This window comes from Pseudorasbora parva, chromosome 10 (genome assembly GCF_024679245.1).
Source record: "Pseudorasbora parva isolate DD20220531a chromosome 10, ASM2467924v1, whole genome shotgun sequence".
Lineage (NCBI taxonomy): Eukaryota > Metazoa > Chordata > Actinopteri > Cypriniformes > Gobionidae > Pseudorasbora > Pseudorasbora parva.
This window is the reverse complement of record NC_090181.1, coordinates 1,247,545-1,262,916: the sequence shown is the minus strand read 5'-3', so window position 1 is coordinate 1,262,916 and position 15,372 is coordinate 1,247,545. Positions and strand designations below refer to the sequence as shown.

General features: G+C 41.8%; 1 protein-coding gene across 5 annotated transcripts in view; it reads left to right on the top strand.

The window, feature by feature from the left end:
• The window catches only part of LOC137090868 (ryanodine receptor 3), a 294,990-nt gene that overhangs the window by 116,511 nt on the left and 163,107 nt on the right, over positions 1-15,372 (top strand). For all 5 annotated transcript variants that reach the window (XM_067454843.1, XM_067454842.1, XM_067454840.1 and 2 more), the window contains exons 23-26: positions 1,770-1,873; positions 5,569-5,652; positions 5,959-6,118; positions 10,181-10,328. In XM_067454843.1, the coding sequence (XP_067310944.1) occupies positions 1,770-1,873; positions 5,569-5,652; positions 5,959-6,118; positions 10,181-10,328 (496 nt within the window). The remainder of the gene's footprint in view (positions 1-1,769; positions 1,874-5,568; positions 5,653-5,958; positions 6,119-10,180; positions 10,329-15,372) is intronic.

Sequence of the window (15,372 nt, the reverse complement as noted above, 5' to 3'; positions counted from 1 at the left end):
GAAACACACACACCTACATGTTGATGCCCTGGGGTCACCAGATAAACACCACAGGCTCAGTTTTGGCTGAACTATCCCTTTCATGTAGAGTCACTGATGTGTCTAGAAACGCTTTGGGCCCTTTAAGACACACAGATGTGTTCTCCGTCATCTCTCATTCCTCGTCTGTTTTACTGTAAGGGAAGTTTTTGGCATGAGCTGGACGGTCAGAGTTTAATGTGTGTGTTAATGAGCGCTCGTTAGCGGCCGCTGACCCTGGTGATTATATTCACACAGATGGAGCTTTAGTTCTGCTTTAAATCTTCCAGCGCGGTTTCAGCTGATAAATCAAGACCTGCCGATCTGATGCGATCCAAGCTCTGCTCATCTTCCCATCCCATCCCAGATCAGCTTCCATTGGTTTATCTTTCAAGATATGTTAAATAATAATAATAATAATACATTTTATTTGTATTTCACTTTACATTTGGAACAAATCTCAAAGTGTTACAGTTATGTCGGGAATGATCGTGACATCCTGATCGTTTCCTCGCCCCATCTCATCCCAGTGGAAATTACATTTTTTGAGGAAAACATTCCAGGATTTTTCTCCTCATAATGGACTTCATTGGGAACCAACAGCTGAAGGTCCAAATCAATGAGGAAGAGCTTCAGAGTCTCTGATGATCCCAGAGGAATAGAGTCTGATCCAGACAAACCATCACACATTTACTTCACAAATACACATTTACACTAGCCTGACGTGGTCTTACTCAGCTCTAGTCAGAATATGAGTCTGATGCTCCATTGAGCTGTAAATATGGGGCGTGTTTCAACCAAACCACACACACACACACACACACACTCACACACACACACACACACACACACACACACACACACACACACACACACACACACACACACACACCATTCCTGTGGTTTGGTCCTGCTCGTTTCTTTACGCGTGTTAGTTTCACAGTTGTTTGCATCCTTTCATTTGATCAGGATCTCTGGCATTTTGCAGTTACTGGGCTGTACGTTTAATAACAGCTAGAATTATTATTGACTCCTTTATTGATTTGTTCTGCAAGAAACTGTACACCTGTATCACCTGAATGCGCTTTTGTAATGGGTTTGATCTAATATAAGACGGCAGGATAACAGTTGAACTGTACCGTGTGGTGCAACCCAAACCTTTTAGTTTTTTTAATGCAACGTCAGTTTATAAAGATTTTTCTCTTTGGTTCCCTGTCAAATAAACTAGAAAGCTTTTTGTCTCAGACCCACATTTATTTTTATAGCACTTTACACAATGCAGATTGTTTCAAAACGTAGTAATAAACAGGACAACTACCATGTTAATGTTGTAAAATGCATCAATTATGGCACAAACTCAATGTCAGCAGCAGATCATTATTCAGTTCAGATCAGCTCAACTTCTCCTCTTGTCTGATAGTGTCAGTGCAGTTCAAGCCATAATATTGCTGATTATACATGCATGTGTGTGTCTATGGAGACGTGTAGCATGTGTGTGTGTGTTTGATGAAAGAGCTCATCAACTCTATAAAACCTCCCAAAAACTTGCAGCATCCATGACATTCCCACAACGCTTCTGGTGTGTGATCATTCTGTCATGATGATCTCCAGTAAGCGTCCGGTCTCCTGTGGCTCCGTTCATCCAGATGTACGTGTGTGTGTGTGTGTGTTTTCTTACGCTCATCACGTGTGTTGTTCTCTCTCCTGCCATGTGTGTGTGTTGTGCTGATCTGTGTGTGTTCGTTCCTCAGATCAGAGAAGATAACAAGCGTCAGCATCCGTGTCTCGTGGATTTCTCCAAACTGCCAGAAACCGAGAGGAACTACAACTTACAGATGTCCACAGAAACACTGAAGTAAGACCAGCAAGTGTGTGTGTGTGTGTGAGTGTGCGAGTGCGAGTGTTAATGTGAGTGTGCAAGCGTGAGTGCGAGTGTGTGTGTAAGTGTTAATGTGAGTGTGTGAGTGTTAATTTGAGAGTGCGAGTGCATGAGTGTGAGTGTTCTGAGTGTGCGAGTGCGTGAGAGTGTGAGTGTTAATGTGAGAGTGTGAGGCTGAGTGTGAGAGAGAGTGTGAGGCTAAGTGTGAGTGTGAGTGTTAATGTGAGTGTGTGTGTAAGAGAGAGTGAGAGTGTGAGTGTGTGTGTGTATGTGTGAGAGAGGGAGTGTGAGCGAGTGCATGTGAGTGCGAGCGTGAGCGCGAGTGCGAGTGTGAGTGTGTGTGTGTGTGTGTGCGCGCGCGAGTGTGAGTATTAATTTGAGTGAGTGAGTGAGTGAGTGAGTGAGTGAGTGAGTGAGTGAGTGAGTGTTAATGTGAGTGTGCAAGTACGTGAGAGTGTGAGTGTGAGTGTTAATGTGAGAGTGATAGTGTGAGTGAGAGTGATAGTGTGAGTGAGAGTGTGTGAGTGTGAGTGTGAGTGAGAGTGTGAGTGAGAGTGAGAGTGAGAGTGAGAGTGTGAGTGTGAGTGTGAGTGTGAGTGTGAGTGTGAGTGTGAGTGTGAGTGTGAGTGTGAGTGTGAGTGTGAGTGTGAGTGATAGTGTGAGTGAGAGTGATAGTGTGAGTGTGAGTGTGAGTGTGAGTGTGAGTGTGAGAGTGAGTGAGAGTGAGAGTGTGAGTCAGTGAGTGAGATTGTGAGTGAGAGTGAGAGTGAGAGTGAGAGTGAGAGTGAGAGTGTGAGTGAGAGTGTGAGTGAGAGTGTGAGTGAGAGTGTGAGTGTGAGTGAGAGTGAGAGTGAGAGTGAGAGAGTGAGTGAGTGAGTGAGTGAGTGTTAATGTGAGTGTGCAAGTACGTGAGAGTGTGAGTGTGAGTGTGAGTGTTAATGTGAGAGTGATAGTGTGAGTGAGAGTGAGAGTGATAGTGTGAGTGTGAGAGTGAGAGTGAGTGAGAGTGAGAGTGAGAGTGAGAGTGAGAGTGTGAGTCAGTGAGTGAGAGTGTGAGTGTGAGTGTGAGTGAGTGAGAGTGAGAGTGTGAGTGAGAGTGTGAGTGAGAGTGAGAGTGTGAGTGTGAGTGTGAGTGTTAATGTGAGAGTGATAGTGTGAGTGAGAGTGAGAGTGATAGTGTGAGTGTGAGAGTGAGAGTGAGTGAGAGTGAGAGTGAGAGTGAGAGTGAGAGTGTGAGTCAGTGAGTGAGAGTGTGAGTGTGAGTGTGAGTGAGTGAGAGTGAGAGTGTGAGTGAGAGTGTGAGTGAGAGTGAGAGTGTGAGTGTGAGTGTGAGTGAGAGTGAGAGTGTGAGTGAGAGTGAGAGTGTGAGTGAGAGTGAGAGTGTGAGTGATAGAGTGAGAGTGAGAGTGTGAGTGTGAGTGAGTGTGTGTGTGTGTGTGAGTGTGTGAGAGTGAGTGAGAGCAATTGCGTGTGTGTGAGAGAGTGAGTGTGTGTGTGTGCGTGTGCGTGTGCGTGAGTGTGTGTGAGTGAGTGTAAGTGTGAGTGTGTATCCTAATTTTTCTCCAAATACAGTAAATGTCACTTTCATAAAAACACAGCATGAGAAATGATACAGAACCCCAACCCATCCTGAAGAAGTGTGTAATCTGTGTATTCCCTCCGAACGTGTGTTTAGAAGCTTACTGTGGTGTGGGTGCACTCGATCGTAACTGCTGCTCTCAGTTCAGTTTTATGTATATTAATGATTTGAGAGTTGGGTGTGCATAACTTCATCATTAACCTTCATATGAGTTTTGCCAAACCTTCATTAACCTGTAATGACACACACTGCTCCCGGCGTTATTTCCTCTCTGCTGACACGGCAGTTTCCTCTTATGTGCAGCACAATCTCACAGAACAAAGGGATTGTTAGAGGTCCTGTTTACGACAACACCACTACTACTAGTGCTCAAATGAGTGCTTCATTAGGTATTCGTCTGACTTGGACCTGTAAGAAACCACCTAACAACTACTTAGCAACGCCCTGGCAACCACTCGTTTGATTTGGACCTATAAGAAACCACCTAGCAACCACATAGCAACACCCTGAGAACCATTGTTTGATTTGGACTTTTAAGAAACCACCTAGGAACCACATAGAAATGCCATGGCAACTACTTTTTTGACTTGGACTTGTAAGAAACCACCTAAAAACTACGTAGCAACGCCCTGGCAACCACTCGTTTGATTTGGACCTATAAGAAACCACCTAGCAACACCCCGGGAACCATTGTTTGATTTCAACCTATAACCACCCAGGAACCACAAAGCAATGCCATGGCAACTACTTTTTTGACTTGGACCTGTAAGAAACCACCTAAAAACTACTTAGCAACACCCTGGCAACTACTCGTTTTATTTGGACCTATAAGAAACCACCTAGCATCCACCTAGCAACACCCTGGGAACCATTGTTTGATTTGGACCTTTAAGAAACCACCTAGAAACCACATAGCAAAGCCATGGCAACTACTTTTTTGACTTGGACCTGTAAGAAACCATCTAACAACTACTTAGCAATGCCCTGGCAACCACTCGTTTGATTTGGACCAATAAGAAACCACCTACAAACCACATACCAATGCCATTGCAGCAACTTTTTTTTACTTTGACCTGTAAGAAACCATCTAATAGCCACTTTGTAACGCCCTTGTAATAGCAACCACCCATTTGATTTGGACCTTTAAGAAAGCACCTATCAACCACACATTTTTCTTGGACCTGTAACAAACCACCTAACAACCACATAGCAATACCCTGCTAACACTCGTTTGACTTGGACCTTTAAAAAAATAAAATAAAAAAATAACAGAAACCACCTAGCAACCACATTGCAATACCCTGGCAACCATTAGTTTGATTTTGACCGTTAAGAAACCAACTACCAACCACATAGCAACACCTTGGCAACTACTCATTTGACTTTGACCTTTAAGAAACCCCATAGTAACTACTTAGCAACACCCTGGCAACCACTTGTTTGACTTTGACCTGTACAAAACCACATAGCAATACCCTGGCAAACATTACTTTGATTTGGACCTTTAAGAAACCACCTAGCAACCTTATAGCAAAACACCCTCACAACCAGCAACCACTTAGCAACACCCTGGCAACCACTTGTTTGACTTGGACCTGTACAAAACCACCTAGCAACCACATAGCAACACACCGGCAACCATCAGTTTGATTTGGACCACATAGCAAAGCCCCCACAACCACTCGTTTGACTTGGACCCTCCAACAAACCACATAGCAACTCCCTGGCAACCAGTCGTCTGACATGGTCCTTTAATAAACCAATTAGCACCTACTTAGCAATGCCTTGGCAACCTCTCATTTGACTTGGATCTGTAAGAAACCACCTAGAAATGCCCTGGCAACCACCCGTTTGACTTGTACCTGCAAGAAACCACAATACAACACCATGGGAACCACCTTTTTGACTTGGACCTGTACAAAACCACATAGTAACACCCTGGCAACCATTATTTTGACTTGAACCTTTGAGAAACTACTTAGCAACAACTTAGCAACACCCTGGCAACCACTTGTTTGATTGATGGCAAAACCTCTCACATGTCCCAGTCCAGGTTTTATTGGGTGTGTTGTGTTTTCTGTGTGTGTTTCAGGACTCTTCTGGCTTTGGGTTGTCATGTGGTCCAAGTGAAAGTCAACGCTGAAGAGGAGCTGAAAAAGCTCAAACTCCCGAAGAAGTGAGTGTGAAGTAATGTATGGCCGCAGATGGTGCGCTTCCACAGATGCTTATTTCCAGCCCATAAAGCTCTGAATAACGACAGCCTCTTACATGTAGCAGATTCACAGCGATCATAGATTATCTGCTTATGTTCATATGAGCCATTAATGCATATTAGTGAGGATAAGCACATGTTTTAATAGCATTACCCTTTAATCTTTACAACCAATATATCTTTTTTCTAACGTTTGACCAGTGTGTGTGTGTATGTGTGTGTGTGTGTGTGTGTGTGTATGTGTGTGTGTGTGTGACGTTTTCTCTGCAGCTACATGATGTCTAACGGATATAAGCCCACACCGCTGGACCTGACCGATGTCAAACTGAGCGCCGCCCAGGAGCTGTTGGTGGATAAACTGGCGGAAAACGCTCACAACGTCTGGGCTAAAGACCGCATCAAACAGAGCTGGACCTATGGCATACAGCAGGTGTGAAGCCCACAGCATTCTGGGAAATCAAACTGCTTGTCCCTGTAGAACAGCCTCACAATTAAAAGGGTACTTCAGTGCTGGGATGAGGAGTCTGTATTTAAACTGGGTCATTAATGTAGTTAATTATTTTTGAATTTGGTGCCTTCTAGACTAAGAAAAGACAGAAAATTTATTTTTGCCTCATGGGGATAAAAGACAACAACTCCCAGAATGCATTGCTTCGCTGCCCTACGAGGCCAAAGCCACCGCTACTGGTTTACTAGATCACTTTCCCACCGCGCTCATCTTCATAAAATCAGTTCAGTTAGAGAACAGACACTACAATTACAAACTGAAAGTGTGTGTTGAATATAATGTGAGTGAGCCGAGCGAGAGTCACGCTACAAACGCAGCAGGAGTCAGACTACATTCATCAGGAGAGCTGAGGTAAGAGGAGTCAGATTACATTCATCAGGAGAGCTGAGGTAAGTGGAGTCAGATCACATTCATCAGGAGAGCTGAGGTAAGAGGAGTCAGATCACATTCATCAGGAGAGCTGAGGTAAGAGGAGTCAGATTACATTCATCAGGAGAGCTGAGGTAAGAGGAGTCAGATTACATTCATCAGGAGAGCTGAGGTAAGTGGAGTCAGATCACATTCATCAGGAGAGCTGAGGTAAGAGGAGTCAGATCACATTCATCAGGAGAGCAGAGATAAGAGGAGTCAGATCACATTCATCAGGAGAGCTGAGGTAAGAGGAGTCAGATCACATTCATCAGGAGAGCTGAGGTAAGTGGAGTCAGATCACATTCATCAGGAGAGCTGAGGTAAGAGGAGTCAGATCACATTCATCAGGAGAGCTGAGGTAAGAGGAGTCAGATTACATTCATCAGGAGAGCTGAGGTAAGAGGAGTCAGATTACATTCATCAGGAGAGCTGAGGTAAGTGGAGTCAGATCACATTCATCAGGAGAGCTGAGGTAAGAGGAGTCAGATCACATTCATCAGGAGAGCTGAGGTAAGAGGAGTCAGATTACATTCATCAGGAGAGCTGAGGTAAGAGGAGTCAGATTACATTCATCAGGAGAGCTGAGGTAAGTGGAGTCAGATCACATTCATCAGGAGAGCTGAGGTAAGAGGAGTCAGATCACATTCATCAGGAGAGCAGAGATAAGAGGAGTCAGATCACATTCATCAGGAGAGCTGAGGTAAGAGGAGTCAGATCACATTCATCAGGAGAGCTGAGGTAAGTGGAGTCAGATCACATTCATCAGGAGAGCTGAGGTAAGAGGAGTCAGATCACATTCATCAGGAGAGCTGAGGTAAGAGGAGTCAGATTACATTCATCAGGAGAGCTGAGGTAAGAGGAGTCAGATTACATTCATCAGGAGAGCTGAGGTAAGTGGAGTCAGATCACATTCATCAGGAGAGCTGAGGTAAGAGGAGTCAGATCACATTCATCAGGAGATCTGAGGTAAGAGGAGTCAGATCACATTCATCAGGAGAGCTGAGGTAAGCGGAGTCAGATTACATTCATCAGGAGAGCTGAGGTAAGTGGAGTCAGATCACATTCATCAGGAGAGCTGAGGTAAGAGGAGTCAGATCACATTCATCAGGAGAGCTGAGGTAAGAGGAGTCAGATCACATTCATCAGGAGAGCTGAGGTAAGCGGAGTCAGATTACATTCATCAGGAGAGCTGAGGTAAGAGGAGTCAGATCACATTCATCAGGAGAGCTGAGGTAAGAGGAGTCAGATTACATTCATCAGGAGAGCTGAGGTAAGAGAAGTCAGATCACATTCATCAGGAGAGCTGAGGTAAGAGAAGTCAGATTACATTCATCAGGAGAGCTGAGGTAAGAGGAGTCAGATCACATTCATCAGGAGAGCTGAGGTAAGAGGAGTCAGATTACATTCATCAGGAGAGCTGAGCTAAGAGGAGTCAGATTACATTCATCAGGAGAGCTGAGGTAAGAGGAGTCAGATCACATTCATCAGGAGAGCTGAGGTAAGAGGAGTCAGATCACATTCATCAGGAGAGCTGAAGTAAGAGGAGTCAGATTACATTCATCAGGAGAGCTGAGGTAAGAGGAGTCAGATTACATTCATCAGGAGAGCTGAGGTAAGAGGAGTCAGATTACATTCATCAGGAGAGCTGAGGTAAAAGGAGTCAGATTACATTCATCAGGAGAGCTGAGGTAAGAGGAGTCAGATAACATTCATCAGGAGAGCTGAGGTAAGAGGAGTCAGATAACATTCATCAGGAGAGCTGAGGTAAGAGGAGTCAGATCACATTCATCAGGAGAGCTGAGGTAAGAGGAGTCAGATCACATTCATCAGGAGTGCTGAGGTAAGCGGAGACAGATCACATTCATCCGGAGAGCTGAGGTAAGCGCGGGCGTGGCAGTCGTTCTCAGCGCGTGTTCAGTCTGGAGAGCTTTCACTTCATGCCTTTGGAAGATTAAGTTTCATAGGAATTAATTTGAGAAGATGAAATATTCACTTTGCTCCGCACCGCTCCATTTACATGAATGAGTTCGATCCCACCCCCCATGGACGAGTTTAACATGAGGAAACAGCTCCTCTACTGGCTGTAGTCTTTAGTCTAAATAGCTCCTCTACTGACTGTAGTCTTTAGTCTAAATAGCTCCTCTACTGGCTGTAGTCTTTAGTCTAAATAGCTCCTCTACTGGCTGTAGTCTTTAGTCTAAATAGCTCCTCTACTGACTGTAGTCTTTAGTCTAAATAGTTCCTCTACTGGTTGTAGTCTTTAGTCTAAATAGCTCCTCTACTGACTGTAGTCTTTAGTCTAAATAGCTCCTCTACTGGCTGTAGTCTTTAGTCTAAATAGCTCCTCTACTGGCTGTAGTCTTTAGTCTAAATAGCTCCTCTACTGACTGTAGTCTTTAGTCTAAATAGCTCCTCTACTGGCTGTAGTCTTTAGTCTAAATAGCTCCTCTACTGGCTGTAGTCTTTAGTCTAAATAGCTCCTCTACTGGCTGTAGTCTTTAGTCTGAATAGCTCCTCTACTGGCTGTAGTCTTTAGCCTAAATAGCTCCTCTACTGGCTGTAGTCTTTAGTCTAAATAGCTCCTCTACTGGCTGTAGTCTTTAGTCTAAATAGCTCCTCTACTGGCCGTAGTCTTTAGTCTAAATAGCTCCTCTACTGGCTGTAGTATTTAGTCTAAATAGCTCCTCTACTGGCTGTGGTCTTTAGTCGAAATAGCTCCTCTACTGGCTGTAGTCTTTAGTCTAAATAGCTCCTCTTCTGGCTGTAGTCTTTAGTCTAAATAGCTCCTCTACTGGCTGTAGTCTTTAGTCTAAATAGCTCCTCTACTGACTGTAGTCTTTAGTCTAAATAGCTCCTCTACTGACTGTAGTCTTTAGTCTAAATAGCTCCTCTACTGGCTGTAGTCTTTAGTCTAAATAGCTCCTCTTCTGGCTGTAGTCTTTAGTCTAAATAGCTCCTCTACTGGCTGTAGTCTTTAGTCTAAATAGCTCCTCTACTGGCTGTGGTCTTTAGTCTAAATAGCTCCTCTACTGGCTGTAGTCATTAGTCTAAATAGCTCCTCTACTGACTGTAGTCTTTAGTCTAAATAGCTCCTCTACTGGCTGTAGTCTTTAGTCTAAATAGCTCCTCTACTGACTGTAGTCTTTAGTCTAAATCACTCCTCTACTGGCTGTAGTCTTTAGTCTAAATAGCTCCTCTACTGACTGTAGTCTTTAGTCTAAATCACTCCTCTACTGGCTGTAGTCTTTAGTCTAAATAGCTCCTCTACTGGCTGTAGTCTTTAGTCTAAATAGCTCCTCTACTGACTGTAGTCTTTAGTCTAAATCACTCCTCTACTGGCTGTAGTCTTTAGCCTCTGGACAAAACATTGTCTGATTATGCAAATTGATGATATTTGCATCATCGGAGGCATCATCTCTCTCTCTCTCTCTCTCTCTCTCTCTCTCTCTCTCTCTCTCTCTCTCTCTCTCTCTCTCTCTCTCTCTCTCTCTCTCTCTCTCTCTCTCTCTCTCTCTCTCTCTCTCTCTCTCTCTCTCTCTCTCTCTCTCTCTCTCTCTCTCTCTCTCTCTGCAGGATGTGAAGAGCAAACGTAACCCTCGCCTGGTGCCGTATGCTTTACTCGATGAGCGCACCAAGAAGTCGAATCGGGACAGCCTCCGGGAAGCCATACGCACGCTGATCGGATACGGCTACAATGTTGAGCCGCCCGACCAGGACGGGGGTGAGACGAGAGAAAACTACACATAATCAGCCATTACTGCACAGAAATCTGGAACTTTATATCACGTCTCAAACAACTTTGATCTCAATATTTGACTTTAATTTGTACATTTATATATTTTTTACAGTTATTACTTTTTTAACATTTATCTTTATATTTATTTATTTTAGTTTTTTAATTCCTTTGTTTGTGTGTGTGTATATATATATACAGTCCCTGACAAAAGTCTTGTCGCTTGTGTACAAATTGACCTAAAGTGCCGCTGAAATATATTTCTAATCAAGATTTTTTTACAAGAAATGGCTCATTTTAATCCCACCAGCTTTTGTGATAATGTTTCAGTGAAAAACTAAACTTTCAAAAAGTATTCTAATATTCACAGCTTGGTAAAGCCCATTGAGTCAATTTTTGCAAAGACCTAAGTGTTGTCACCTTGTCATATGAGCTTCACCTGTGACTAATAATGGATCAATTAGGTCTCAAGTGTGTATAAAAAGAACTCCAGTACGCTAGACCTTCACATCAACTGCAACTAGATCTTTGCAAACATGCCTAAGATTCACCCAGAGAGTAAAGTTTTGATTATCATGAGGCTGAAGACCAGATCCACTGCTGATGTGGCAGACACCTTCAATGTGTCTCAGCGTCAAGTACAGAGGATAAAAAAAAGATTTGAAGAGACTGGAGACGTTTTTGACAAGCCCAGGTCAGGCAGACCCCGCAAGACAACTGCTCGAGAGGACCGTTTGTTGGCTCGAAAATCCAAGGCCAGCCCATTTTCCACTGCAGCAGAGCTCCACGAGACCTGGTCACCTGAAGTCCCTGTGTCAACCAGAACAGTTTGTCGGATTCTGTCTCGAAATGGCCTCCATGGTCGAATCAGTGCCCAGAAGCCAGCACTAAACAAAAGACAATTGAAAAACCGTGTGGCATTTGCCAAGGCCCACAGCCTGCTAAAAGGATGGACGCAGGAAAAGTGGCAGAAGGTGGATTTTTCAGATGAATCTTCTGTTGAATTACACCACAGTCGCTGCAAATATTGCAGGAGACCTACTGGAGCCAGAATGGATTCGAGATTCACCCAGAAAACAGTGAAGTTTGGTGGCGGGAAAATCATGGTCTGGGGTTACATCCAGTATGGGGTGTGCGAGAGATCTGCAGGGTGGAAGGCAACATCAATAGTCTACAAATACCAAGAAATCTTAGCTACCTCTTATTCCCGACCATTAAAGAGGCCAAATTCTGCAGCAGGACGGTGCTCCATCGCATACTTCCATCTCCAAGAAGATCAAGATGCTCCAGGATTGGCCAGCCCAGTCACCAGACATGAACATCATTGAGCATATGTGGGGTAGGATGAAAGAGGACGCAAGGAAGACGAAACCAAAGAATATTGATGAACTCTGGGAGGCATGCAAGACTGCTTTCTTAGCTATTCCTGATGACTTCATCAATAAATTGTATGAATCCTTGCCCAACCGCATGGATGCAGTCCTTCAAGCTCATGGAAGTCATAAAAGATATTAAATTTGGATCTCACAGCACCACAACTTAATTTGCTGACATATTTTTGTATTTGCAGTAAATTTGTTCAATTTCTGTATAGGCGACAAAACCTTTGTCTTGCCAAAATTTGACCTTTCCGTCTTGATTAAATGATAAATATTTTTTCTGTGAACATTATTTATTTCAGTGCATTAAACATCATTTGGGAGGGTTTTAGCTTTTCATATGAGCTATTTCTAACAGCAATGAATTAATTAAAATCAGGTTAATATCAGGTATTTCTAGAAAATAGATAAGCGACAAGACTTTTGTCAGGGACTGTATATGTATATATATATATATATATATATATATATATATATATATATATATATATATATATATACTCTCCTAAAGGATTATTGGGAACACCATACTAATACTGCGTTTGACCGCCTTCAGCCTTCAGAACTGCCTTAATTTTACGTGGCATTGATCAACAAGCTGCTGAAAGCATTCTTTAGAAATGTTGGCCCATATTGATAGGAGAGCATCTTGCAGTTGATGGAGATTTGTGGGATGCACATCCAGGGCACGAAGCTCCCGTTCCACCACATCCCAAAGATGCTCTATTAGGTTGAGATCTGGGGACTGTGGCGGCCATTTTAGTACAGTCAACTCATTGTCATGTTCAAGAAACCAATTTGAAATGATTGGAGCTTTGTGACATGGTGCATTATCCTGCTGGAAGTAACCATCAGAGGATGGGCACATGGTGGTCATAAAGGGATGGACATGGTCAGAAACAATGCTCAGGTAGGCCGTGGCATTTAAACGATGCCCAATTGGCACTAAGGGGCCTAAAGTGTGCCAAGAAAACATCCCCCACACCATTACACCACCACCACCAGCCTGCACAGTGGGAACAAGGCATGATGGATCCATGTTCTCATTCTGTTTACGCCAAATTCTGACTCTACCATCTGAATGTCTGAGAAATCGAGACTCATCAGACCAGGCAACATTTTTCCAGTCTTCAACTGTCCAATTTTGGTGAACTCGTGTAAATTGTCGCCTCTTTTTCCTATTTGTAGTGGAGATGAGTGGTACCCGGTGGGGTCTTCTGCTGTTGTAGCCCATCCGCCTCAAGGTTGTGTGTGTTGTGGCTTCACAAATGCTTTGCTGCATACCTCGGTTGTAACGAGTGGTTATTTCAGTCAAAGTTGCTCTTCTATCAGCTTGAATCAGTCGGCCCATTCTCCTCTGACCTCGAGCATCAACAAGGCATTTTCTCCCACAGGACTGCTGCAGACTGGATTCTCTTCCCTTTTCACACCATTCTTTGTAAACCCTAGAAATGGTTGTGTGTGTAAATCCCAGTAACTGAGCAGATTGTGAAATACTCAGACCGGCCCGTCTGGCACCAACAACCATTTATTAGTTTTGTTACATTTCTTTGTGTATTTATTTTTTTACATTTATTTTTAGATTTATTTTAGATTTTTTTACATTCTTTTGTAAATTTGTTTATATTTTACATGTATTTATTAATATTTATTTCTTACATTTTCTTTGTATATTTATTAGTTTTTTTACATTTCTTTTTATATTTTTTTCTTTTAGATTTTTTTACATTCTTTTGTGTATTTATTTTAGTCTTTAGTTTTTTTAACGTTTGTTTATTCATTTTTATTTTTTTACATTTCTTTATATATATATATATATATATATATATATATATATATATATATATATATTACATTTTTATTTATTTATTTATTCATTTTTGTTAAATTTTTTTATTTATTTTTACATTCCTTTGTATATTTATTTATTTTTGTTTATATATTATTTATTATTTCTGTGTATATGCATTTGTTTTTAACATTTCTGTGTATGTTTCTTTGTTTTTTATTTCTTTGTATATTTATTTATATTTGCTTTTTTCATTTATTTATATATATATTTTTTTTTAATATTTACTTTGTACATTTATTTAATTTAGTTTTTTTTTGTCATTTTCTTTGTATATTTTTTATTGATGGTAATTTAGTGAATTAAAAATTTTTATGTCTGTTTTTTCATTATTTTCTTTTACATTCCTTTATTTATATGTTTATTACCGTCCGAATTCACATCTCTGAGTTTTCAAGAAGAGATTGCTTCAAAATTAACTGTTTATATCCTTTTTGACCCCTGCGGAGCACCGTATCGCTGTAATTCGGATGCACTTGAAAGATCTAGCCTACACTTTTATTACTGAAATGCTGGAAAGTATTTACAAGAATATTCTTTCATCACCGCTCAAAAGAGAAGGTAAAACACGTACACATTTGAAATGAGCCGTTATTACAGCAGTAATTAATGTTATATAGGGTAAATTGTATTAACTTATTTCTGCTCATTATCTTCCTATTTTTAAATGGGAGATTTAAATAATTAAACAATTAATAATCTTCTATTATTAAATCTGATTTTATTCTTGTTATTCCAAGCATATGACATTTTGACAGCAGACGATGATTTGACTGAGCGGTGTTCCCGATGCGGATCACAAAACTCGCTCCTCCACCGGGAATAAATCACCATCTGAATGCACGTTTTATATCTGAGGTGGTGGCTGCAAATTTATTTATACGGACGTCCACATGAGAAACAATTACCATCCGAATAGGGCTTTTGTGGCTCTCATAGAAATACTCCCCATTGACATGCATTATACGAGCAACGGCTGAGTTAAAAATCTTCATTTGTGTTCTCCTGAAGAAACAAACACACGTAGAAGAAGAAGAAGTAGTTTTATCTATATAGTGCCTTTCCAAAGCTCAAGGTCGCTTTACATAGTGTTAGACAACACATTTGCACAATAGTACATTAGCATACTCACATACACAATACAAGAACAGGTTTTCTATAGCCACATTATTCAAAACACAAATTAAATAGATATGTCTTAAGCTGGGTCTTGAAGGTAGACAGAGATGATAAATTGCGCAATGGTAAGGGAAGCGAATTCCATAATTTAGGTGCATTGATACTAAATGCCCTATACCACCTACAGTGGACAACCTAAAACGAGGAGTGGACAAAAGACCAAGCTCAGATGATCTGAGGGACCGGGCAGGACAGTAGTGGTGTAGTAAGTCAGACAGACATGGAGGTGCGGGAACATTTAATGCCTTAAATGTTAGAAGTAGTACCTTAAAATGAATACGTGATGCCACAGGTGGAGGTGAGAAGTCTGGCTGCAGAGATCTGAATATACTCTAACCTAGCAATACGTTTTTTTAGGAAGAGCTAGAAACAGAGCATTGCAATAAACCAAACGGGATGTGATTAATGCATGAATTAATATTTCAGCGTCAGCCTGAGTGAGAGAAGTTCGAAGACGTGCAATATTACGGAGATTAAAAAAAGAGTTTTTAACAATAGAAGAAATATAAGAGGCAAAAGTTAGAGGTGAGTCAAATAAGACGCCAAGATTACGGACAGAAGAAGAAGGCTTAACATCAACCCCATCAATTTCCAATGACAGGTCCATTCTTTTGACTGTGGTTGC